Genomic DNA, 26057 nt, shown 5'->3' on the forward strand with positions numbered 1-26057 from the left:
AATATATATTCAACATACAGACACACCCACACACACACAATTAAAGAGAATTTTGTGAAAAATATTTCAATCATACAAAGAATATTTATTATGCAAAAATATAATAGTGTTAATTTTAACAACAATTGTAAATAAATAGTTTATACATTTTGTAAACTGTATTTTTGCATAATAAATATTGTTTATATGATTTAAATATTTTTCACAAAATTCTCTTTAATTGTATATTTATTTAATTAACCCATTGGTGTTCTTTTCTTGTTATTCATACTACTTCACAGAACACTTTATTGTATTCTTGTACTGCCTTATTATTTCTCTCTCTCTGTATATATATATATATATATATATATATATATATATATATATATATATGTTTATTTTTGTTAAGGGCAATTTTTGTATTCTTTGTGGGTTTTTCTCTTTAAAAATGTAGCATTTCACAGCATACATTTGCACTTGCTTTGAAGCAGGTGAAGTATATACAAGTTAGAGGAGAAAGTGGTCTACTTTCAACTCCTAGAGTTCCTAGAAGTTGTCAGCATTCCCTACCCTTATGAACCGGTTTTCAGGAAAGGCCACCGAACAGAATCTATCCTGTTAGCCTTAACCAACAGCACCCACCTGCATGCTGACCAAGGTGGTGATTGCCTCCTGGTCTTACTAGACCTTTCCACCACATTTGACACTGTCAACCACCTACTTCTGCTATAATACTTTAGACATATCGATATTGAGGGCTCTATTCTTGAATATTTCAAATCATTTCTGTCCAACCAATTACAGTCTGTCTCATTGGCCAACAAAATAAAATATCCACACCTTGAGATCTCACCTGTGGAGCACCCCAGGGTTTAGTGCTTTCTCCAGCCCTCTTCAACATCTACATCCACCCAATTTGTGATCTCATCCAATCTTTCAACACAGATTCTCACCTATTTGCCAACGACATCCAGCTTTGCATCAAAACAGGGACCAACCAACCTTCAGCCATCACTAATCTCAAAGACTATTTCTCAACAGTGGTCCTATGGCTTAAACACAAACTCAAGTTAAACCCCTCCAAATCTAAACCCCTATGAAAATGACAAGGGCATTCTCTATTAACTTTACTCTCCTTGTCAGCAATCCCCTTACAACTTAGAGTCTGCACGTAATCTGGGAGTACAGCTCGACCAGCATCTCACAATGGAAACCCACATCTCAATAATGGTAAAGATTTGTCAACTGTGTTAACTACTTTGAAAAATGTAGCTACTGTCATACACTCACTAACCACCAACTGCATTGACTACTGTAACTCTGTTCCATGGTAACCGCAAAATACAACCTCAAACGCCCCCAACCTTTGCAAAGCATGGCAGCTAAACTTTTGGTAGGGGCAAATCTACTCAACATGTTACTCCAATTGTGCATTACTTTCACTGGCTCTCTGTTGGGAGCAGGATAAAATTGAAAACACTTTTCTTTGTTTTCAAATGTATGAAACATCTGGCCCCTGAATATCTTTTCCTGGCTTCTGCTCTCCTACACCCCCAATAGGTCCTTTTATCCTCCCCTCCACTGGCTTCAGCCAGACTAACATGCATGAGACTGTGCATTCAGCTGCTCTGCCCTTAAAATATGGAGCAAGATGCCTCTAGCGCTTCACCTGGAAACCTGTTACCTCACCATCCAGAAAAAAGTCAAAGCTTGGTTATTTAGCTGGGCCTTCCCTTAGACTCTACAGCAGAGACTCATCCTCTAGTACCCGCTCACTGGAAGTCTCCCTGACTGCAAATCCCACAACGTTTGCCCACTTTATTTATATTTATTTATTTATTTAAAGTTTTTGTATACCAACATTCGTTAAGAAAACATCACATCGGTTTCCATGTAACAAAAAATGGCCAACGGGGCTTTACAAAGAACTGATAAGAGAACTGGGAGGGGGGGGGGGGAAACAATGGAAATGTACAGATAGAGAAACGCAATAAAATGGTTATATAAACGCAATAAAATAATTATATACAAGAATATTATTTACAATAAAAATGTTAGGGGGAGGGGGTTAAGAAGGGGGGAAATAGGTCATGTGCTTGGGGGGCGAGGGGAGGGGCGGGGAGGGGCAGGGTGTAGGAGAAAGGAGTGAAAAGCAGGCTACATCTATCCAACTGGTGTTTAACTTACTTCTTAACTGATATGCATTTTATACCCAATGCACCTATTTTCTTACTCTGAACTAATGTCCCCCCTTCTTACCTATGTACTTGCAGTCTACCTCATACCTGTATGCATCCATTACTTACGTACGCAATGCCTTGTTACTTTAGGTAAATCTACCTTAAGCCTACCATTAGGAAAAGGCAGATTATTAAGGGGCTGGATTGCAAAGTTAGCCACTTATCTGTAGGGATATTCAGTGTGGCTGTCTATCTTCAATATAGCCAGATAACTTTATCCAACTATCTTTAGGACTAGTCTACAGCATGACCAGGATTAGTCGGATAACTTAGCCATCCAGCTTAACCCCACCCAGAAACGCCCCCAGAATGCCCCTAAGTAATCTGGCTCAATTTTAGACAAATAATATATTACACAGCTAACCCTTTAGCAGGATATGGGGGGGAAATATTGAAGAGTCAGCATTTAGCTGGATAACGTGAGTTATCCGGCTGAATGCCGCTGAATATTGACCCCCAAATGTTTATAAATAAAAGCCCTACACATACCTTTCTTCTCCCAATCTCCTTCCATTCTGATTTGCCAGTACAAGTACTTTTACCCACAGAAGTGGGGGGGCAGTTTTTTTACCCTGAAAACTGCCCACCCTTTCCACAGGTGGGTGTGCTTTTACCTATGGGAAAAGAAGGTGACTCAGGGACAGGGGGGGGGCAACAACAAGCAGCTTTGCCTTTTCTCAGGGAAAGACTATCTGCAGAAAAAGTAGATGCTAATCTCTGCGGGGGCCTTTACCCTGAGCAATTTTCAAATGGAAGGTGCATGCTTACTTTCCCTTGGAGAATAGGTGCAAAGGCTGCAGGCAAAACTACCCACAGAGCATTGATAATTTTGTAGCTGCTTGAATTGCTACTTTTCACTCACATATTTACACCAGTGCTTTTCTAGGAAAAAAATAACGGTGCCAGTACTCAGATGCTAGGCCAGGGGTAGGGATGTGGGGTAAATCAGTGCTACTGCCCAGGGCTCTGCCACCCACCAAAGCCGTGCCCCCTGCAATGGCTGCAAAGCCTAAGAAAAGGCAGCGCTACAAATATTACACTGGTCCCTAAAACACCAAAAACATCTCCTGGAAATATGTAATAAGTTGGACTGCTGTGATCCCCATGCAGAAACGACACGCTAGCAGAATACCTCACCTCACTCACACAGGCAGAACACAGACAGAACCCTTGCCAAATATAGAACAACAGAATAAGTGGCCACAAATTTGAAACAGAAACGTGCAGACAAAATCTGAATTGCAAACCCCAAGAAGCCTGACTCTGCATGTAGTGCAACACCGGAGAAAGAAAGAGAAATGAATTTCCTCCTGTACTGAGCACAATACACAGATGTCCGAGATGCTGCATATTTGCATTCCCAAAGCTGGCATGTTAGAATCAGTAAACGAAAAATAAAATGCATTTTTCCTGCCTTTGTAATCTGGACATTTTGGGCTGTAACAAAGGTGCTCTTCCTTCCACAAGAACAACAATGGCTTGGTGGCCCTAACATAAGATTCCCCTCCTGTACACATGATAAACGAAAGACGGAGGCACGGCAACCCCAAAACACCACCTCCCATATTCCTCACATAAAGAACAATGGGAGCTCGGAGGCCCAAAAGTAACTCTTTCACCTGACCCCCCACCCCCCCATAAAACTATTTTACCCCCCTCCCTAACTCACCCCACTACCAGTATCATCCCTGACCCCTCTCTCTTCCTGCCAGGCCCAGCATTCCCCCTTTTTCTTCCCTCTTCCCTACCCAGGAAGGGGAAGCAACATCCTACTCTGTCTCTCCCCCTCCTCCCAGCAGGCAGACACAGGCTGATCCTCATCTTTTTCCCCAAGGTCAAGCATTCCCCTTCCTTTCTCCGCTTTCCATGCCCAGGCAGCAACATCCCACTCTGTGTATCTCCTCACCCTTTCCTCTCTGAGATCCTCCTCCTGCTGCAGCACAGCAGCTCCAGTACAGGCAATCCAATCGCCCGCTGGTGGAGGAACTTCAATTCTGGTAGCAGCTGCAGGAGAGATGGTATGTAGGTAGAGCTTCAACCCCTGAAGCACGCCTCCCGCACTTTGCTGGGGTCAGCATGGATTGGTTGCACCGCAGCACATATCTTCCATGTTCTCCTGCGGCGGGTACACAACTAAGGCCCCGGTACGACAAGACATGGGGGAAGTGGCATCAGGCCTGCATATTTATACTTTGGGAAGTGGGGTAGGTTTAAATTCCAGGTTCCAAGCAAAAACTTCAGAGAGGACCCACCCAACAGTAGAAGATCTGAGAGCAGGGGAGGGGGGGATGTCAATCTTTCTTATGACTTTCCCCACTAATAAACCCTCCATTCTCCTTTCCAGGTCCTTTCCCCCCTTCTAGCCATCTGCCCCCCCATGTCCCTTCTCAAGTCCTCCCCACCTTCTATACCACCTGATAAGTGGTAAAGGCTAAAGACTGTACAGAGATGGATTTACCTTCTATATGGTGGTTATAAGTGTCAATTGCAAAGAAGTGAAACCTAAGAGTTATTCTTAAGAATAGTTATAGAAGGTATTCAAGCAGTTTTTGTGTGGAACAGGAGAAAAGATCTAGGGCCTTTCCCTCACATCACAAATCAAACCTCCTCCATTTAAAGCCAAAAGAATGTTCACTAGAAGCCAGAAGCATGCAAGACACATTATAAGGGAGATTCAGGGAATCGAATACTACCCTCTCAACATCTAGACTGTGTCAACTAGGGACCTCATGGGATGGAGTAATATTCTCTAGTTCTGTGTAATGATTGTGGGAGAATTTAACATAGTAACACAGTAATGATGGCAGAAAAGGACCAGTTGGCCCATCCAGTCTGTCAGCAAGCTTCTTATGGTAGTATCTGCCTCTCCATGCAGGATACCCCCATGTTTTACTCAAGGGTAGTAACTGCCACTCTGTGCAGTTACTCCCAAGCCTTAATGGGTAGTAATATTTACAATCAAAACCAAACAAGTGTCAAACCCATAACAAATTACTGCTATCAACATTTATACTGGGTGATGAGCCTTCTGGATAATTCAGACAATAATGCTTGATGTTCTTTGCTTTGGGGCTTGGTGGTAGAAGCTGTCCTGTGCTTTTTCTCTTATGCCTGCATGTCAATATCCCAGATTATAAAAGTCAGGGCTCATGTTGTCTGTATCCAGTTCCCCTTTTCCCCCCACAATCCCCTTCTACCAACCCCTTCATCAAAGTGGATAGTGATGTTGCAGTTGCGTCAAAAACATCAAGGCTATTGATTGAGGGTAGTAATCCCCATGCCTTCTGTTAAGAGTATTAACTGCCAATCCATGTAAGTTTCTCCCATGCACCCTCGTCTTCATTTCCATCCTCTACTCTTTAGGAATCCACAGTGTTTATCTCATGCCCCTTTGAATTCATTGACTGTTTTCTTCTTCACCACCTCTTCTGGAAGGGCATTCCAAGCATTCACTGCCCTCTGCTTGAAGAAATATTTCCTAATATTGATTTTGAGTCATCCCCCTGGAGTTACATTTCATGACCCCTAGTTCTACTGTTTCTTTTCCTACAGAAAAAGTTTGAAGTTTGTGCATCATTAAAACCTTTCATGTATCTGAAGGTCTGTATCACATCTCCCCTGCACCTCCTCTCTTCCAGGATACACATATTTAGATTTTTCAACCTCTCCTCATAAGTCTTCCGCTACAGACCCCACACTATTTTGGATGCCCTTCTTTGGACCTCCTCCATCCTGTCTCTATCCTTTTTGAGATAAGATCTCCAGAACTGAACACAGAACTTCACGTGACACCTCAGCAAGGATCTGTACAAGGGCATTTTCACCTCGCTTTTCCTGCTGGTTATTCCTTTCTCTATGCAGCCCAGCATTCTTCTGGCTTTAGCTATCGCCTTGTCACATTGCTTTGCTTTCTTCATTTTGCCAGATACTATTACCCCAAGGTCTCTCTCTTGGTCCGTGCACATCAGTGTTTCACTCCCCATCATATATAGCTCTTTCAGATTACCACACCCCAGATGCATGACTTTGCACTTCTTAGCATTGAATCCCAGCTGCTGAATATTTGATTGCTCTTCAAGCTTTCTTAAATCATTTTTATACACTCTACTCCTTCAGGCATATCCACTCTGTTGCAGATCTTAGTATCATCCGCAAACAGACAAAATTTACCTTCTATCCCTTCCGTAATGTCACCCCCAAAGATAATGAACAGAACCAGTTGCAAAACTGATCCCTGTGGCACTCCGCTTAACATGGTTTTCTCTTCAGAAATCGCTGTCAACCAGTTTGTAATCCATGCCTCTACCTTGGCGCTCACTCCCAAGCTTCTCATTTTATTCATAAACCTCCTATGCGGGACCGTATCAAAAGCTTTGCTGAAATCCAAATACATCACATCAATTTATCTTCCTCGATCCAATTTTCTAGTCTCCCAATCAAATAAATCAATAAGATTAATCTGACAGGACCTTCCTCTGGTGAATCTATGTTGCCTCAGATCCAGCAAGCCACCTGACTGTAGACAGTTCACTATCCTTTCCTTCAACAGAGTCTCCATTAATTTTCCCACCACCAAGGTAAGGCTAACCGGCCAGTAGTATCCAGCCTCCTCTCTACTACCACCCTTGTGAAGAGGAACCACAACAGCACTTCTCCAATCTCATGGCACCACTCCCGTTTCCAGAGATCTATTGAACTGGTCTTTCAGCGAACCCGCTAGCACATCTCTGAGCTCCCTCAGTATCCTGGGATACACCTCATCCGGCCCCATGGTCTTGCCCACTTTCAGTTTACTTAGCTCATCCCATACATTCTCTTCTGTAAACAGAGTTTCGTCTACCCCATCTCCATCTATGGTCTTGTCAACCAGCAGTAGTCCTTTTCCAGGGTCTTCTTTAGTGAACACCGATCTGAAGTATTTGTTTAATATTTCTGCCATTTATCTCTCTTCACACATTGATACTTGTCACCTTTTAGTTTCACTATACTATTTTGGGCCTTCCTTCTTTCTCCTATATATCTGAAAAATGTTTTGTCACCTTGCTTTACCTCTTTGGCAATTTTTTCTTCCTCTTGATCATTCGCTTTCCTGATTTCTTTCTTCATTTCCCTCAGCTTCATCAGATATTCTTCCCTATGTTCCTCTTTTTGGGATCCTTTATACTTCTTGAACGCTGTTCTTTTTGCCTTTATTTTTTCAGCTACCTCAAAAGGTGGGGAATTTCTTCTTTCCTATGGAGGAGAGGGGGTCCTCAAATCCATAGTCGTACCCCCAAAAACACTCAAATTCTAAATCTGTCCTATGGACCAGCAAGAAAGCCTGAATCCGCACCTGTCTGGCAACCAAAACCCATGATAGGCCTTCAACAGGTGGGGGGAGGGGTCTAGACCCCAGTGAATTCTGATACATTGAAGAAGCCTCTCCCCCCAATGCACTGGAAATAAACATCAGAGCAGATTGCATCAATGTAGATGCCTCTCCAGGCACCAGCATCAATTAAATTGCAGTCAATACTCTGAGAACTTTGAGGATGAGTGGGACATCCATTTGCATCACTGTCAATGCTGATGCATCAAAGTGAGAGAAATGGAGATGCACTGCCTCGGAATTTCCTGTTCAATTCTCTCCTCAAACACTGCCAATGCTAACATAGCATATGAAGCAGATGGAGAAATCACATTTTCCAGGGCCACCTATGTTGTATCAGTGGCTGTGACCTGGGCCCTTGAAGACTGTCACAATCCTCCAGACTTTGCGGGTGAGCTGCCCTCTCTGCAGGGATTGTTCGGAAGACAAATGGCTGCTGCCAGTTTCTCCCTGTTCTCAATATTATGCACCAGTCGGGACTGACAACAAAACCTCTCCACCTTCGCTTGCTCTTCTGAATTGGAAGTCCTCATTTTCTTTGGGTGAGTGCAGCTAGATGATAATCTACTTCCATGGCCTCTATTGGTGCCCAACTTCAATGAAGAGTGATACTTCTTCAATGCTGATGTATCGCCAACATCTGGTGCAGCTCTTGGGCTTTTCAGTGTTGAAGCTGATGCAATCAGCTCAAAAGTATCTGTCCTGAAGAACTTTTGCATGAGCTTCAAGTGGGACTGATGGCCTTTGGGACTCACCATCCTGTACGTGGCGCATGCCATGATGTCATGGCTGTCCGCCAGGTACAGTGCGCATCTGTCATGGGGGAAACACACGATGCATCCCACCAGAAGCACTTTCTGAAGCCAATGATTCCCCTTAAGAGACACTGGATGAAAAATAATTGCTGCAAAATCAAACAACTTAATTTTGAAAAAAATATCCAACCAATGCAGCTTGATATGCCAATGTCAATGCAAAAATTTAAAAAAACATGAAACTCAATTAATAAACTTATCTAAGCATTCTAACTGGATGAAAAGGGGCTGGACCAAGGGAGGCCATGTGAAAAAACACTGGTTTTGGTGCAAGGTAAACAAAAATCACCTAATAAAAAAATACAACCATTGGGTTCCTCAGAAAAAGAGAAACTGAGGGGGGCCCCGTAGGATGGTGGTGAAGCAAGATAGCCTATATATGTCCAGTAGAGCATGCTGAAAGCTGTGAAGTCACCGGTTGACGTCACCCGCCTATGAAGACTGATATCACACTGTCCTTGGAGACAACATAATACATAGTCTTGATAAAACAGAACAACTATAACACTAACAAAAATTAAAAACAAACATTAACTGTACAGAATATGAAACCCAAGCATTACTGAATACTATGGGAGAATAAGCATGTATAGCGGTTTTGACATTTTTTTTTTTTTTAATAAATTATGGAAATGTACTGAAGAATTAAAGAGCTTTCTTGAAAGGGTTTGTTTTTTATCACATGATGGCAGCTTGATTGCAAGCTTGATGCTGGAAATTGCAGAAGTTTACGTTTTCCCTTTCTATGAAGAAAAATCATCCAGGATAAATTGAGCAAAGACATTGAGAGAGACAGATGCTGGATGCTTGGGATATATCATAGATTGATAATCTTTCATACAATTTAAATAAACATTTAAGAATAGTAAAAAAATAAAAATTACAATTTTTTGGATGATTATTTGATAATAAATATAACCAGTGTGCTTTGGGTAGTTTTGATGTATTATTTATTTAGTGCCACAATGACAAAGGTGAAGACAGCAGCAAAGATATTTAGGATCCTTGAAGGATTTATGTGTGTGACACAGAGAGAAAAAGAGGGGGAAAAAACAATAGAAGAACAGACAGCAAATGGTAAAAATAACTGAAATGGGATAAAAGCAAAAGTATAATGTAAAGCAGAAACAGAAGGAGAGAAGGCAGCAGTCAGTCAGACACATCCAGGTAGGACTGTGAAACTCCACCCCACAGCTGACACAAGGCAAGGTTAACTAAAGCTTTCACCACATTACCAAAGGGTTTAAAATGTATTTTCAATACAAAAAAAGTCACTGGTTCGGTCCAAAAGTTGAATCTTCCACTCTCCAGATGCTGAGGAGGCAGCACTCACAGGCCCCGAGGACTGGGGGGGTGACGGAGAGAGCCGTGGTCATTGCTTAAGGGTGATAGCTAATGTCTGGATTCAGGGCCCAAGGCTGCAGTTTTTGTCTCTGGAAGAAGCCCCGGTATTTGGTCCCCGGCCCAAGAACATCACTGCAATAACCAGACTAGGTATGTTATGGGCTGGGAATATAAAATAGGGGAAACATCCACGGGTAATTGTGAATGAAGGCTTATGGTACCAGGCTTCTAGCTCTGGTTCTGATTGAGCTGGAGGTCTAAAGGAGCAGGAGAAAAGTTGCTAGGTAAATAAATAAATATATGTATATGTATTTGCAAAATGAGTCACAATTCACACTGCATACAAGGATGCATATTCGAACCTGGAAGATGTGCAAACACAAAGAATCATTGCCCCTCCCCCCGCCCAGCTCTGGGGAAAAATGATAGGGAAGATGGCAGGCAATGTACAGTTTTGCTGTGGACATCCCCAGAAGCCTCTGTAATGACCTGTGCGAGCACCACAGAACTCAACGCGGGCACGCCACAGGTTGTTTCGGCTGCTCCCGTTCACTCTCACTAAGAATTAAGCCGTGCCCTTGCTGAGGACATGAAAATCCGACAGCCCAGAGGGTGCAGGGTGGTGGGGAATCTTACCTCGCTGCAGTTCTGCAGGAACCGCTGCAGATCCCAATGATCATTCAGCCTCTGCTGCCATTGCTGGGCCGCGTCACAGTTCTGCTGGCTCCTAAAACGTGAAGGGAAAAAAATAAAAGCGTCATGTCGTCATCTTGGTCCACTTCAATGTGATAAAATAAAGATGAATGACACGTTGTGGGTGTTACCTTTATACTGGACTAGTTTAATATGTTTGTGATGGCTTTGGCGTGCAGTGCAGCTTTCACCAGAAAAACCTAAATCGAGAAACAACCCGCCTCCCCCTTATCAGCTCCTGGTAGGATGAAGTGAAATTCCACATAATGTTGAACGAGAGGCAGGGCTAAAACAGAACAGGGGCACCCTTGGTCCCAGAGCATGGTGGGTGGCTGATTTAGCTTGAAGACTGAAAACATACAAAATCCAATTGTCGGGAGAAGGAAAAAATTAGGCTCTAGCACCACAGTGAAGAGTGCGGAGCTCCCGCATGTGCTGGCAAGCAGTGGGATCCTGAACCCAGCCCGCAGAGAAAGGTCAGGCCAGGTACTCCCAGGAAAGCCTTTTTCCTTCTCAGACAGGAAGGATATGTGACAGGGCTGCTTCTGAATCTCAGAGAGTCCCTAATCCAGAGTAAGCAGGTTGCTAATTCATATCTTCGGTTGGAATTACGCAGGTTCGAGCTTCTATTTACTAAGCTTTGATCATGTGTTAGGAGCAAAAGGGAGCCTCAGGTCAGCCTGCGCCATTTTGAATGATGGAGCCAGCGGGGCAGGAGCAATTCAGGGACCCTTCTCCTGCCCCCCCCCCCCTCCCAGGGAATCCTTCTCTACAAAACTGGGTATGGAATTTGGGGGCCAACGTAGGAACCCAATTTTGGAGATTTGAAGAGGCTGGGTTATAACAAGGAGGCAGGGCTTCATTATTATAATGGGGGCGCTGTGTCAGGGAGGGCATGGGGACTCAGTGGGGCATTCATGTGGGTGGGGTGGTGGGGGGGACTTTTAACTGAGGAGGATGATTTCTTACTCGGGACTTACTGCCCCTTTACAACACAGCAGTCGCACTGGGAACCAGGAATATGCGTTTCCAACGCCAGTACGAGCTTCACTAAACTGTGGAACAGAAGTACCAGAGTTTAGTGAATTCTGCAGGAAATAATTCATAAGAAAGCAAAGTTTTATCATGGCTTAATAGTCCCATGGGAGCTGCAGGAAGAGTGGGCAAATTGCATGCACTCACCCACCCCTTGCGTTGTGTGTTATCCACGAGATGAGCCATGTCCATAACACAGGAAGCCACAAACGCAGATATTCTATCAGCACCATGCAGCATCCCCCCCTCGCCTCCAAAACCGATCCATGGCATTCCTTATATATTTGTGCCTTCAGCTACATTCAAGGGTCTCAGTGACATTTTCAACAATATAAGCCAATAAATAAATTGCAAGATATAATAGGCCTCAGGGAATCGTGTTGATAGGTTGGGAGCTCTAAGGAAAGGTCAGATCCTTGCCTCATTGATGGGAGGAAGGAAAAGCAGCCGGGTCAGAGGTCTTGTTTCATGTTTCATCGATTTTGAAGTCAGCACTTAAGACAAACATAGCATGAATTCTGCAGAACAGGGTGGGGGTGGGTTCATTTAAATCTAGTGGGTGGGTGGATTGAGGCATCAATTTACTGGTTCACACGCCCACATAATACAGAGGCCTTTATTTTGCAAAATTCCTGGGTGGTCAAATATCCCAAGAAATGGAAGTCAAGCCATCTCTGTGCTTACACAGTGATGTCAGAAGACCTGTATACAGAAAGGCACAGCAAGGTGGCACAGCTTATTCATTGGAAACTGTGTAAACATTAAAGCATCAATGTACCAAACAAACACTGGAAACACAACCCTAATAGAATAGAAGAGAACAAAGAAGTTGTGATCACCTGGGACATTCCTATTCTCACCGACAGGAAGATCGATGCTAGAAAATCAGATATAGTGGTGAAGAAGAAAAACACGGTATTGCTGATAGAAGTTGCCACTACCCAGCGACTATTCTGGGGATCATGTGGAGAAAGCAAAGATTCTTAAGTACCAAAAGATGCAATCAGAGATCAAGAAAATGTGGCAGAAAGATACAGAAATAGTCCCAATTATACTGAGAGCCACTGGCCTGAATAAGAAGAATTTCTAAGCATACCTTGATGTTTTGCCTATAAAAAGTACACCCTATGAATTCCAGAAGGAGGCTACCTTTGATGCAACTACTAAGAATGGAAGAAGAGCATTAGCACTAAATTTGACAGACTGAGATCACTCCTAACATACCCTGGCTTATGAACGAGGTTCCTTCATGTCAAGATTTATGCAAAGCCATTTGGAGACACTGCTCCACACACACTCAGGTTGATTCAAAACTGGCCTGCCCTCTCCCCCCCCCCCCCCCACCATGGGGAGCCACTCTTGGGCAAAACATGGCTAGAGGCTGGAATTTCTTTATGGCAGATCCCAACCCTGCTCCGTTTAGTATCAGCCTGAGCCATCTCAGGGGCTGTCCATGTACTGAATACCAGACCCAAGCTTTATGTGACATCTTCTCTCAACTCTGTCGCTTCATGTGCACCTGCTACCTTCTGCAAGAAAGATCCGGTTTGCACCTTTCCAAGACTAACAAATAACAGATATTATAGCACATTTCAGCTACAACAAGGGCAAGAAACTCTGGTCCTCGAGTGCCACAAACAGTTCTGGTTTTCAGGATATCCACAAGGAATATGCACGAGAGGCAATGGAGGCAGTGCATGGAAATCTATCTCATTTTTATTTATTCTATACCATCAAATACCAAAGGCCCAAGGCGGTGAACAAAAGGACATTCATACAATTATAAAACAAACCGATAATCACAGCACTATAGATAAATAATATTAAGGCTCATGCTCAGAGGGAAAAGCCTGATGGAATAAGTATGTTTTTAATAGCCTTTGAAAGTTTTGGAATAGCTTTCCATCTGCACCTCAAACAGCAGGGAATTCCATATTTCTAGAGCTGCGCATATTCACTGTGGATTTCTGAGAAAGTGCACATTCACTGTGGATATTCTGAAAACCAGACCTGTTTGCAGCACTCAAGGACCACCATATTTGCCTACACCTGAGCTCCAATAAGCAAATATGTAAATACAACAATATTGCAAATGAATCTGACACAATATGAAAAATAAAATGATTAAAGAGTGAAAGTATAAATTCAGGGTGGTAGAACTTCAAGGGTAACTAGAGTGCAAAAAGATGTAGGGGAATATACAGAGTTAACCGAAGTTGCTTATTGTAACAGCTGTTCTCCACGGACAGCGGAACAAATAGCCACACAAGTTGGGTGACGTCATCTGATGGCACCGAGTGGGGGCGTTTTCTCTCAAAGCCCAGAATGTTCGACTTTGCTTTCGGAGCATGTGCAGGCGTTCCCCCACTAACGTCACCGCGCGCAAGTCTTTTTCCAAGCTAGGTAAACTTCTCAGAGAGGGGGCAGGGATTGTGTGGCTGTTTGTTCTGCTGTCCACAGAGAATCCCTGTTCCAGCTAAGCAACTTCGCTTTCTCCATGGACAAGCATAACAAACTGCCAGCTGAGGGGTGCTTTGTACTGGATTTGATTTTCAATGGTTTCTTTGCAAACTGTCTTGCCTCCTGAAATTTGGTTTCTGCCATCAGAACCCAAGTTAGAGTCCAGTCCAGAGGCTAAGTGACACTACGATGCACAACCATGCAAAAGACCTGGGTGCAGTTCTCAGGTTTGGCCTTTGCTACCTAGGCCAGCAGACGTTCAGGATGCCATGTAAGCAGCATTCACAGCCCCTGGTGGGAGGGAGCCCCAGCCACTACTTGGTGATGGTGACACCAACTGGCTGAAACTAGAGTGCATGTGTACCGGATTCTGGAGGGAATTGTGGAGTGTGGCTCCCAGCAAAGAACTGTGATTGCAGTGGCTGAGCTAAGCAAGGTTATAAAACTAGAGGAACATATCCTGGGTAGTTGCAGCTGAGGGTGTATGGCCACGCTGCCTGATGAAGGCCATTTCTGATTAAACAGGAAGCCCAAAGGAGCAGGAGAAAACTGCTGGTTCACAGCACAATTAAAAGGGCAAAAATCCTTCAAATATGGTTCATCAGGAGCAATCACTACCATTTGCAATCACTTTCAAATCTTGTTACTGTTTCAGGAGCACACCAAGAAAGAGAGCCTGAGCTGGAATGTGTGTATGACTATCCCACATTTAATAACATTGTACAATGCATCTAATAAGAGGATCCTACCATCTCCTAACCAGAGACTAAATCAGAAAGACAACAAAATTTCATACAGTCTCATGCTTCTATTCTCTTCAGCACCAGGCCAGGGCACTGCATAATTCAGAAACGCAGCAATGCATCAGAACACTGAGACGTAGAGTGCAGCAGGTAAATATTACAAATCCCCCCATCCCACTCCATCCTGGCAACCCCAACAATTATCTGAGCTTATATAGTCCGCTCTGGCCAGGGTCCAAGATCTATAAAAGCTTGGGCTCCCATCACCTCGTATTGATGGGAAACGTGAAACCACACACTGGTCGAATTAGTCAGCACTCCCTAATGGGTTAACCCTTTAGCTACCAAAGCTCTCCCCAGAACAAGATTTCAAAGTTGGCATCTGACTGAGAAACGCCCTGCATCAATGAGAACGGTCACCTCCCGCCCTCACCCTCTCTATCTGAATGGATGAGATCGTCTGCGTCCTGTTATCCAGGCCAGTTTCCAACTGGCAGCAAATTCTTCTGACCTCCTTTCTCCGTCCACGGACAGTTCAATCCACAAGATACTCTTGTTTACAAATTCACCATCCACTACCACCGGCGCATCACGTTCCTTGCACCTTAGAGAGGGAGGACCCCGGTGGGAACTGTGAAATTCAAACAGCAGGAGGAAGATCCTCTGACGGTCAAAAAAATAAATTGCATGGAAACAGCAGGGCTGGAGAGGGGTAATTATCAATCAGCCCGCATAGGCTAAAGCCTTCGGCTGCTCTTCACCCACAGAGTTTAGCCCAAAATTTTCAAAGCAGACGTCTGTGCATAAGTTCTGCGGGTGTGCGCAGAACACAGGCGTAAAGCTCCGCATCGTGCATTTGGCTTTGCACGCATAGTTTAAAAAAAAAAATCTGAAGTGTGCGCGTAAATCCGCCCCTCTGGGATGCCTCTTTACGAAGCATGCCAGCCTGTGCTGTGCACACTTTCATGCATAGAGCTATTTACATACACAAAACCAGGTCTTGGGCACATACAGTAAGTGCCTTTGAATATGATGCCCCTAAGAAGGCAAAGTTTCAAACGCCGATCGCACTGGCTAAAACAGGATTTCTGAAAACCGCCCACCCGCAGAAAAAAAGTGCTCGTGGTGGGGGATCAACAATGTTCGGATGTTTACTCATGGGAAAAGGAAGCGGGAATCTCCATGGGTACTTTTCCCCCAGGGTGATTTTTCAAAGGGAAAGTGCCCATCTTCTTTCCCCTTTGAGAGCTAGGGCAAAGTCCCTGTGAACTCTGCAATTTTTAAAACTCTCCCTAAATCTTTCTAAGCGCAAAACCCCAGGTAAGAGACTGAAAAGCTGGCGAGTCACTTTAATAATAATTTATTTCTATTTAACGTGTGCTCCGCTATCTTGTAATTTATTTATTTATTTATTTATTTATTTTTAGATTTTTATATACCGGTGTTCCTATATGAAATAAAGATCACATCGGTTTACATTGAAACAGAACATGAAAATTGCCAAAAGGCATTACATAGAACAAGGTTATGAAACTTGGAACAGTGTACATAAGTTCAAAATTTAACAATAACGTTGTAACATTGATGACCAAAAGATAAAGGAGAAAAAAAAAAAAAAAGACTTAAACAATTAAGTTGACAGGTCTTATTGAGCATAAAAATTATAACGTATAAGTGAGAAAGTCTCAAGTGTCCTGCAGCAAGAGATTAGATACCGAAGTAGGTAGTGGTATGGAAAATGGGGGTTTGTGAAGAAGATATGTTCTTGCTGGTTGGAGGGGAAAAAATGATGATCATGGTCCTGGAAAAGCTTGGCTAAAGAGCCAGTTTTAAGTTTTTTTTTGAATGAAGAGTGGCAGAACTCAAGCCGAATGTCTGGTGGGAGCGCATTCCATTGAATGGGGCCTGCTGTAGATATGGCACGTTTATGATGCGAGGATTTTGTTGAAGGTACATAGAGTGTGCCTTTATATGCTCCTCTGATGGGTCTAGAGGAGGAGTGAGGGCGTAGTTGGTTACATAATTGAAGAGGAGAGATATTGTGAATGGATTTATGAATTACGGTGAGTACTTTATATAGGATCCTTTGCTTTATAGGCAGCCAGTGGAGGAGCTTGAGAATGGGGGTGATGTGATCTCTTTTATTCGTATTGGTAAGGATTCTGGCTGCAGAGTTCTGTAGCATTTGGAGGGGTTTGATGGATGAATATGGAAGGCCAAAGAGAAGCGAATTGCAATAGTCGACTTTTGATAGAATAATGGCTTGTAGGACCATCCGAAAATCGTTGAAATAAAGAAGAGGCTTCAATTTTTTTAAGACTTGTAACTTATAAAAACAGTCTTTGGTGGTTGTGCTTATGAATTTTTTAAAATTGAGCTGATTGTCTAGCATGATACCTAGATCTCGAACATGTGGTGAGTGATTTAATATGGGAGTGGATGAGTTGAGTAGGTCAGCTGGGTTTAGAAGTTTGATGTTGATGTCTTGATTGATGATTAGGATCTCAGTTTTGTTGTTGTTAAGAATGAGGCAAAGGCTGGAGAGAAGATGATTGATCTGTTGCAAACAATTGTTCCAGTGAGCCAAGGTTTTTTGTAAGGATTCTGAGATTGGGATGAGTATCTGGATGTCATCCGCGTAGAGATAGTGAGTTAGGTTTAGTTTAGTAAGTAGATGACACAGAGGTAAGAAGTAAATGTTGAAGAGGGTAGGGGAAAGGGAGGAACCCTGAGGGACCCCCCGGTTGGAAGGGATCGGTTGTGATTCTTTGTTGTTAATCTTTACTTTGAATTGTCTATTTGCTAGGAAGGATTTGAACCAGCTGAAGACTGTTCCTTTAATGCCTATATCTGCCAGACATTTTAATAGAGATGAATGGTTGACAGTGTCAGAGGCTGCAGAGAGATCTAGTAGTATCAAAAGATGTGGTTGTTTTTTGTCCATATTAGATAGAATAGAATCGGTAAGAGAGATAAGGAGAGATTCAGTGCTTAACGATTTCCGAAAGCCATACTGGGAAGATACAAGAATGTTGTTTTCTTCCAAATATTCAGATAGTTGTTTATTGACTATCTTTTCCATAATTTTGGCGATCAATGGCAGATTAGCTATTGGGCGGAAGTTAGCTGGATCTGTGGTTGGAAGGTTAGGTTTTTTAAGTAGAGGTTTGAGAATGGCTAATTTAAGTTGGTCAGGAACTAGACCCTGGGAGAGAGAGCAGTTAATGATGTCTGCAATTGGTTTTGATATGGAGTTTCTTATTGCGATGAGAAGGTTAGAAGGAATTGTGTCTAAGGGATGAGATGACGGTTTCATTTTTTTAAGTATGTTTTCTATCTCAAGTGCTGAAGTGGTCTCGAAAGTTTCCAGCGTTGTATTTAGTTGAGGTGAGGTAATGTGAGGGAAAGGGGGATATGAAAAAGATGATGAGAAAGAGATAGTCAGTTTGTCAATTTTATCCTTAAAGTATTCTGCTAGTTCTGATGCTTTGTTGAGTGCTTGATCATCAGGAATGGTAGGAGGTGATGGTTTAGTGAGAGCTGAAACGTAGGAGAAAAGTGCTTTTGAATCAAATATGAAATGATGTATTTTTTTTGAGAAAAAATCTCTCTTTGTTCTCAGTATGGTGATCCTATAAGCATTGAGGGAGGTTTTATAAATAGCTAATGTTGTGGGGGATGGGTTTCTCCTCCAAGTGTGTTCTTTATTTCTTAGCTCTTGTTTAAGCAGCTTCAGTTTAAGCAGCTTCAGTTCTGTAATGGATATATTACAACTGTTGGTCCTTCGGAGACACCCGGAGCCAATCCTGGTTTTAAGGCTTTCTTCTATCAGTGTTTATGTTTCGCAATCCATTACAAACATCCCCCCCACACCCTCACAGGACACAATCCGCGCCTTTTTTGAGATGCAGCGACCAGAATTGTACACAGTATTCAAGGTGCGGTCTCACCATGGAGCGATACAGAGACATTATGACATTTTCCGTTTTATTCTCCATTCCCTTTCTAATAATTCCCAACATTCTGTTTGCTTTTCATCTGCCAACTGGATGCCCAATCTTCCAGTTTCACAAGGTCCTCCTGCAATTTATCACAATCCACATGTGATTTAACTACTCTGAATAATTTTGTGTCATCTGCAAATTTGATCACCCCACTCACTGTATTCCTTTCCAGAACATTTATAAATATATTGAAAAGCCCCGGTCCAAGTACAGATCCTTGAAGTGCTCCACTGTTTACCTTTTTCCACTGAGAAAACTGACCATTTAATCCTACTCTCTGTTTTCTATCTGGAGGGAGGCAAAGTGTATCCCATTGAGCCCTCTTCAGAGCCCAGAGGTGAGGGAATGATAATCCAGGACTCCAATGATGAAGGTAGTGACTGAGGAAGGGGGTACGCCTGGTGCACATTTTCTGAATGGCTAGAATTCGCTGGAAGTGAAAGGCATAGGCATAGGCATAGGCATAGGCATAGGCTAGAACTCCCTTGCGAAGAATCTGATAGTGTATCTGTGAGATTCCGTTTCGTTGGAGTAAAGTTGATATTCTAGAAAAGAGAGGCTGAACGGTATCCTTTTGTCCTTAGCCACTAAATAGGTAAAGGAATTCTTCACTAACTCCACTATTTGGTTAAGTGGCTGGTATGCCCTCTGACCTGGCATAGGTGGTGGAACATCCTCTTTGGAATCTAGGATCTGTACATATTCTGGACTTTGTAAAATACGAGTTGGAGGTTGGTTAGAAATGAGAGCCTCTAAAGAGCAAATGGAATTTGGTGTTTCAAGTCATAGTCCTAGGTCCAGTAATTTCTTTAGTGAGATTAGTGGAGGCAGAGGAATTATATCCCCTGCTTGCTCCAGATAACAGACTGATTTAGCCTATGTATAATACTGTGGGAAGATATGTGACATGATGTGTTGATGCTTCTAAAAGCAAAGTCATTGAAGAATGATGTTTCAAGCTTGGTACTTGGAAGACTTATGTGTCGACGGCACCAGAGATTTTTCATCGATGCACCAATGATGTCATGCTTCGTCAGCACCAACCGTGCTGATGATGCTCTATGTATCAACAGCACCGATGGAGCTCTGTGCATCGATGATACTGGTATTGCTCAATACGTCAATGGTGCGATGCTCTCGAGTCCCTTGTTTTTTAGGTGTGGAGTGCTCCAAATGTTCCATGGAGCGGTGCCTCTTTTTCGATGCTTGCCGGCTGCATTTAGTCGATCCCAAGGATTCAGCCTGCTCTGCCGACAGAAGACAAGTTTTGGAGGAGCGCCTACCCAACTCCTTTCCCGGTGAAGCAGATGAGGCTGTGCTTTGGGATGAGGACAGACTTTGGCTTCTGCAAGTCTTATGTAGTTCCTCCATTTTGTAGGCACTTGCTCTCTGCATACGTAGGGGCATTCATCCACAACTGTAACAATTAGCCTGGCCATGGTCAGGACCCAGACAAAGGTAATAAAGCTCATGTCCATCTGTAATGGACATTTTTCTACCACAGTTTTTTCTTTCCTGACATTGTAAGGAAAAATCTTCTATTATCTTTTTTTGGAAGGTAACATTTAAAAGTGCTGTTTGGGGGGCTCATGAAAGGTCTAGAATGAGTAAATGTGAATCGGTTACTTAATCTTTCAGATAATAGAAGGACTAGGGGGGGCATTCCATGAAGTTAGCAAGTAGCACATTTAAAAGAAATTGGAGAAAATTATTTTTTACTCAATGCACAATTAAGCTCTGGAATTTGTTGTCGGAGAATGTGGATAGGGCAGTTAGTGTAGTTGGGTTTAAAAAAGGTTGTAATAAGTTCTTGGAAGAGAAGTCCATTAACTGCAATTAATCAAGATGACTTAGAGAATAGCCATTGCTATTACTGGCTTCAGTAGCATGGGATCTACTTAATATTTTGGGTACTTGCCAGGTACTTGTAACCTGGATTGGCCACTGTTGGAAACAGGATGCTGGGCTTGATGGATCCTTGGTCTGACCCAGTATAGCAACTTCTTTTGTTCTTATGTGAGGCAACTTTTTAAATAGAAAAATTGGTTATAACAAGAAAAAACAGAGAGACGGAGGTTCATGTCCTTGTTAGTGCTCAGATGAAAAAGACTGGGGAGGCTCACAAGACTACACCTGAGTAGAAAGCCCTGCACATGCTCAGAAGAGCTAAAGCTCTACTAGTTTGGAGAGAGGTCTGTTCAGTGCCGTCGAATGATGTCACCCATATCATGGTTAATTCAGCCCCGCTTATTGACAGAAAAATATTACACGTTGTTACTTTTACCCAGGTAGGGCAGAAGCGATCCTAGAGTCAGGGTTACATCAGGGATGCCAACAATGCGAGTAGGTTTGGATTTAAAAAACTACACACATTGTTTTGGCCAGAAAAAATATCCACAGAAAAAGCAGGCACAAATCTCTTTGGGTACTTTATCCAAGCAAAACTAACCACGGAGTTTGCACCAATGTGGACAGTTTGATTATTGCCCCCTAAAGGTCCAGCATTGGCTCACAGGGTTCCCACTGACTTGGACTTAACAGGTCTGAATCTCTCCCCAAATTACATTCCTCCTACCTCTTCATTAGGGCATCAATCCTGTCCTGGGCTCTGTCAGCATATATGTTCCCCAGCTTGATGAGGCCCTCCCCAGCATCTACAGCCAGCTTGATCTTTTGTGCATTCAGCTCCATGGTGGTCAGGAAATCTTTGTGCTTTTTTATGGCTTTTTCAACTGCTTCCACAGAGTCAGGCAATTCCATATGAGCCAAGGTTGACTCCTGGGTAGAGTGAGAAACAGAAATTGATCAGAGAAAAACAAATTCTACTGGTACAGACAGCAATGGGGCAAAATTAAAACCAACCGAGTAGTCGGGTAGAGATAATAAGATTAATGAATGTTGAAAACTGTATGCACGGAGGGGTACTAAGGTCCTCTCCTCAGCTAACTCAACATTACATGTTGCCCCCACCTCATTCTAAAACCTAGAATTCTCTCTGGCTTGTCCAGTGGTAGCATGGGTTGGTCATTCCTTGCCTCAATGTCAATTAAAACTGATCATTTTCCAACTCGCTCTATTAATTTTCTTTCAAGGACAGAATTGAAGATTGAATGCATTGGGATAATGAAGAGGGGCACTATGTCTAACCCTAATCAGATTCATAGCTGCAGGAGGTAGGCACAGGCAGGCAAAAAGGACTAGGTTAGCCTACTCCTGTCATCTGATAACTTAAAGAGGTGCCATCTGCGTTGAAGGGATTTGGGGTGTTGCACCTCATTAGGTTTTTTCTGGAGGAGGGTGGGATTTGGCTGAGCAGGATTTTTTACTGCTTCTTTAGGTTTCCAGCTCTGTCAGAACCAACCTCTGTTGGGCTCTGGTGGCATAAGCCTTCATTCCCCCTGTCTTATATCCTTCTCCCAACTCACTTATCCATGGGGGCCATGCACTAAGGAACCGTACCTTGCAAGCATGGGCCTTATGTCCAGTCACTAGGAAACCTAGGTCCATTTGTAGTACAGGAACCCTGCTTATGATATTGTTGGCAAAGAGTAATGGTGACAGAAATCGATAAATGTAATAATACAAAAAGGGTAAAAAAACTGACAGTACAAAATAATATTTAATAAATATTTGAAATAAGATCACGAGAAAAATATAACATAAAAGGGGGAAAAACACTCTAAAACCCCAATATTTCCATGCTGGCCCACCAAGGAGGACACGGAACCATCACATTGGATTTGCTATTTTTGTATACATAGATCTGAGCACTCTAAAGGACACTTTCGTCAAAATTAACTTATTTATCTATTTATATTTTTATATTGATTATGCCATGTATTACAGGTTTTATACTATTTTATATGTTTTATATTTAGGGCCTGATTTTCCAAACTATTTATATGCTTAAAACAGGGTTTTACACATGTAAATGCTCTTTATGCATGTAAGTGGGCCTCTGAAAACTGCTATAACATATGCCATTGAATCGTCAATAGGTTTTACCCGCATTAAGTGCACTTAATGCAGGTAAATGGGCTTTGAAAATTGCTACGATGATAGGTTAAATTCACATGCATAATGCCTTTGAAAATTCACCTGTAAATGTTCATAGGTTTTAACCCCTAATCTAGGCATATTTTGCAGAAGAAACATGGCCTTTTGAGATTTTTATTTTTTTCTTGTTTGTTTTTAGAGCTCTTTTCCCCCTTTTTTTGCTATATATTTCTCATGATTGTTGTTCTTTCATTATTTATTAAATATTATTTTTACTTTTCGTCTTATTGCAATTATTGGTTGCTGTTGCCACCATGCTCTTCTTGAACAGTTCCTCATCCTGTGGTTGACTTTTTGCTACTCTTATATTATGACCCCTCTGGAGCTATTTATCTTGTATACAACATGAAGGCAATGTGCAAAGATTTTTTATGTGGGTAAGGAAAATTTGTTCTTACCTGATAATTTCCTTAAGTACAGCCAGACCCATCCATCAGCAGATGGAGACAGAGACTAACAGGTTTGCTTGTGTCACTGTTTATGGGTTCCTGTGATGACCTCAGCCTGTCAATGAATTCTTCTATAGCTAAACAAACAATTCACCACCTCTCCCACCCACCCCTAAACCAGAAAGCTTTCAGGAGCATACACATAGATTAACCAAAACCACTCAACAGACAAATGGATAACTAAAGGAATTCCAGTTCAAACATACCTGCATAAGGAAAACTTCAGCCTGACTTTTTTCTGAAATTGAATAACGAGGGTTCTGAACTGGTACGCACAGCCAGATCAGTTCAGGCTTGGATGCAATGGTTCAAAACTGACTGAAGAGGAAGGAGAAAGGTGTTCTTAGTTCATAATTTCTTTTCCTTAACATCATTTCCAACTAAGAACACCTTTCTCCTTCCTCTTCATCCAGCCAGACTAGTCCAGATACATGGATGTACCAATCTTCAGCAGGCAGGATGCTGCCAAACCTGCTTATAACTTGAGAGTCAAATGATGCCTCTTCTCTAGCCTGAACATCCAGTCAGTAATGTTTCAAGAAGCAATGTAAGGATGACCAAGTCACTGCTTTACACATCTCAAATGGTGAAACCAATCTACACTCTGCCCATGAAGCCGCCTGCACTTTAGTGGAATCAACTATTTGTTTAGGCATTGAAAGGCCCTTATCAAGATAAGCTGCGCTGATTACTTCCTTTATCCAACATGTCAATGTGGCTTTAGAAGCCGCCATACCTCTTTAATGACCACTATATAGAATAAAGAGATGATCGGATTTCCTGATACTATTAGTGACCTTCAAGTAATGCAAGAGAGTTCTCCTCATATCCAATCTCTAAAGAGAGTTATCCTCTCCATTCAACTCTCTTTGGAAATAAGGAAGCACATCACCTGATTTAGATGAAAGGAGAAGATCACTTTTGGAAGAAAGGAAGGAACTGCACAAATCTTTACCATATCTTTTGTGATAATCAAAAATGGCTCCCTACAAGAAAGTGCCTGCAGTTCAGAAACCCACCTTGCTGAACATATGGCTACCAAGTCAGAAGTTTAACTGACACCTTTAGACTTAGTTTTTGGGTACTTGCCAGGTTCTTATAGCCTGGATTGGCCACTGTTGGAAACAAGATGCTGGGCTTGATGGACCCTTGGTCTGACCCAGTATGGCATGTTCTTATGTTCTTACCTCTTTCAGTGGCTCGAAGGGAGGCTCTGTCAGGTAAAATAATACCAGATTCAAATTCCACGATGAAACTGTATCTCTTACCAGTGGCCTAATATGTTTTATTCCCTTAAAGAAGCAAGAGATATCCAGATGGGAAGATAGAGGTAAACCTAAAAGCCAACTTCTAAAACATGCAATCAACTACGTGCCACACTCTGATATAAGCCAAGGAAGTGGAAGTCTTCTTAGAATGTAGGAAAGTCAGTATCACCTCCTGAGAATATCCTTTTTAATCAAAAAAGACATCTCAAGGGCCAAGCCATAAGTGTTATGTTTGAGGCATTGTGGACCCTTGGTCGCAATGGAGATGACTCCACCCACGGGGCTCCTCCCCGAGGGAACAAATGCGATAGGCTGACACAGATAGCAGACACAGAATGGATGGAGTCTTTATTATACTGCTGATGATAGTTGGTGAATTAGGAAGGTAAGGCACTGATCCACAAAGTGCCAAAACGCTCAACAGGCTCAGAAGTAATGTCTCACCCAGATGTTCACGATAGGCAGGATCCCGCAGTGCGGGTAACACTGCAGCTGGTGGGTGGAGTTGGAGCACCGGATCGTAGAGGTACTCACAGAGTGAAGGCGTCTTCCTGATGGTGGAATGGTGGGACCGAAGATCCGTGGTGCAGGATATGAAGAAGATAGGCTCTCGAGGAGCGAGTACCCAATGGTCCAATATCCTGAAAAGGAATAGAGAGAAAAAACCCCCGAGGAGCGGTTGTCTTGGTTAGTGAGGTCCCCGAAGGGAAGTTGGAAGCGAGAAACCCCTGAGGAGTGGGTGTCTAGAGCTTCTGCTGGGGCGAGGCCCTTAGTGTAAAAGGAGGTGACTAACCGTGCAGCTTAGAGCAGGCAGAGCAGCGAAGCAAAGTCTTTGCTAACTCAAATTGGTAGCGGAAGCGGAGGCTAGATATACCCGGAGGTACTTACGTCATGCGGTGGGGCCGCCCCTGAGGTTCCCGCCATGACGTGTATTTGAGCGTCAGAGATGTGCGCACTCGCGCCCTAGGAGGCCACCGGAGTGAGCATGGCGGATGGGGATGCCCATGCTGATCTGGAAACGCCGAGGCCCTCGGCACCAGAGATAGCCATCTTGCCCAGAAAGAGAGAAAGGGGAGAAAAAGGGGTAAGGCAGAGCAGTCGCAGCCGTCTGAGACTGACGGATGCAACAATAAGACAAAGTCAAACTGATTTTTTATGTACTACTGGCCGCAGAAATAACAACCCTTCTTCTGAGGTAACAGCAATGAACTTCTGTCCACTAATCTTACTAGATCCACATACCAAAGGTGCCACAATCAACTGGGAGCTACCAGAATCACAAGATCTTGATGTCTGCATATTTTCTGAATGATCCTGCTCACCAGCAGCCAAGAAGGAAAGACATATAGCAGAACCTCTAGTGGCCAGTTTTGAACCAACGCATCTAAGCCTGAAGATCCCTTTTCTTTCCTTCTGCTGAAGAACCTTATTACCTTTGTGTTCTTACTGGAGGCCATCAATTCCATTACTGGTTCTCGCCACTGATCTGCAATCTGAGAAAACTCCTTTTGTGACAGACACTTACCTATGGAATCCAATGTGTGACAACTTAAAAAATCTGCTGGGACATTCTCTACTCCTGTTATATACAATACTGATT

At 42.9% G+C, this 26057-nt stretch overlaps 1 protein-coding gene across 1 annotated transcript in view; it reads right to left on the reverse strand.

Moving 5' to 3' along the window:
- Window positions 1–26057, reverse strand: part of SPTBN4 (spectrin beta, non-erythrocytic 4) — a 114076-nt gene that overhangs the window by 55504 nt on the left and 32515 nt on the right. The window contains exons 16-17 of the mRNA XM_029571090.1: window positions 21260–21462; window positions 10386–10476 (exon numbers count right to left, since the gene is read on the reverse strand). Of these exons, the coding sequence (XP_029426950.1) occupies window positions 10386–10476; window positions 21260–21462 (294 nt within the window). The remainder of the gene's footprint in view (window positions 1–10385; window positions 10477–21259; window positions 21463–26057) is intronic.

Source organism: Rhinatrema bivittatum, chromosome 11 (genome assembly GCF_901001135.1).
Source record: "Rhinatrema bivittatum chromosome 11, aRhiBiv1.1, whole genome shotgun sequence".
NCBI classification, from domain to species: Eukaryota; Metazoa; Chordata; class Amphibia; order Gymnophiona; family Rhinatrematidae; genus Rhinatrema; species Rhinatrema bivittatum.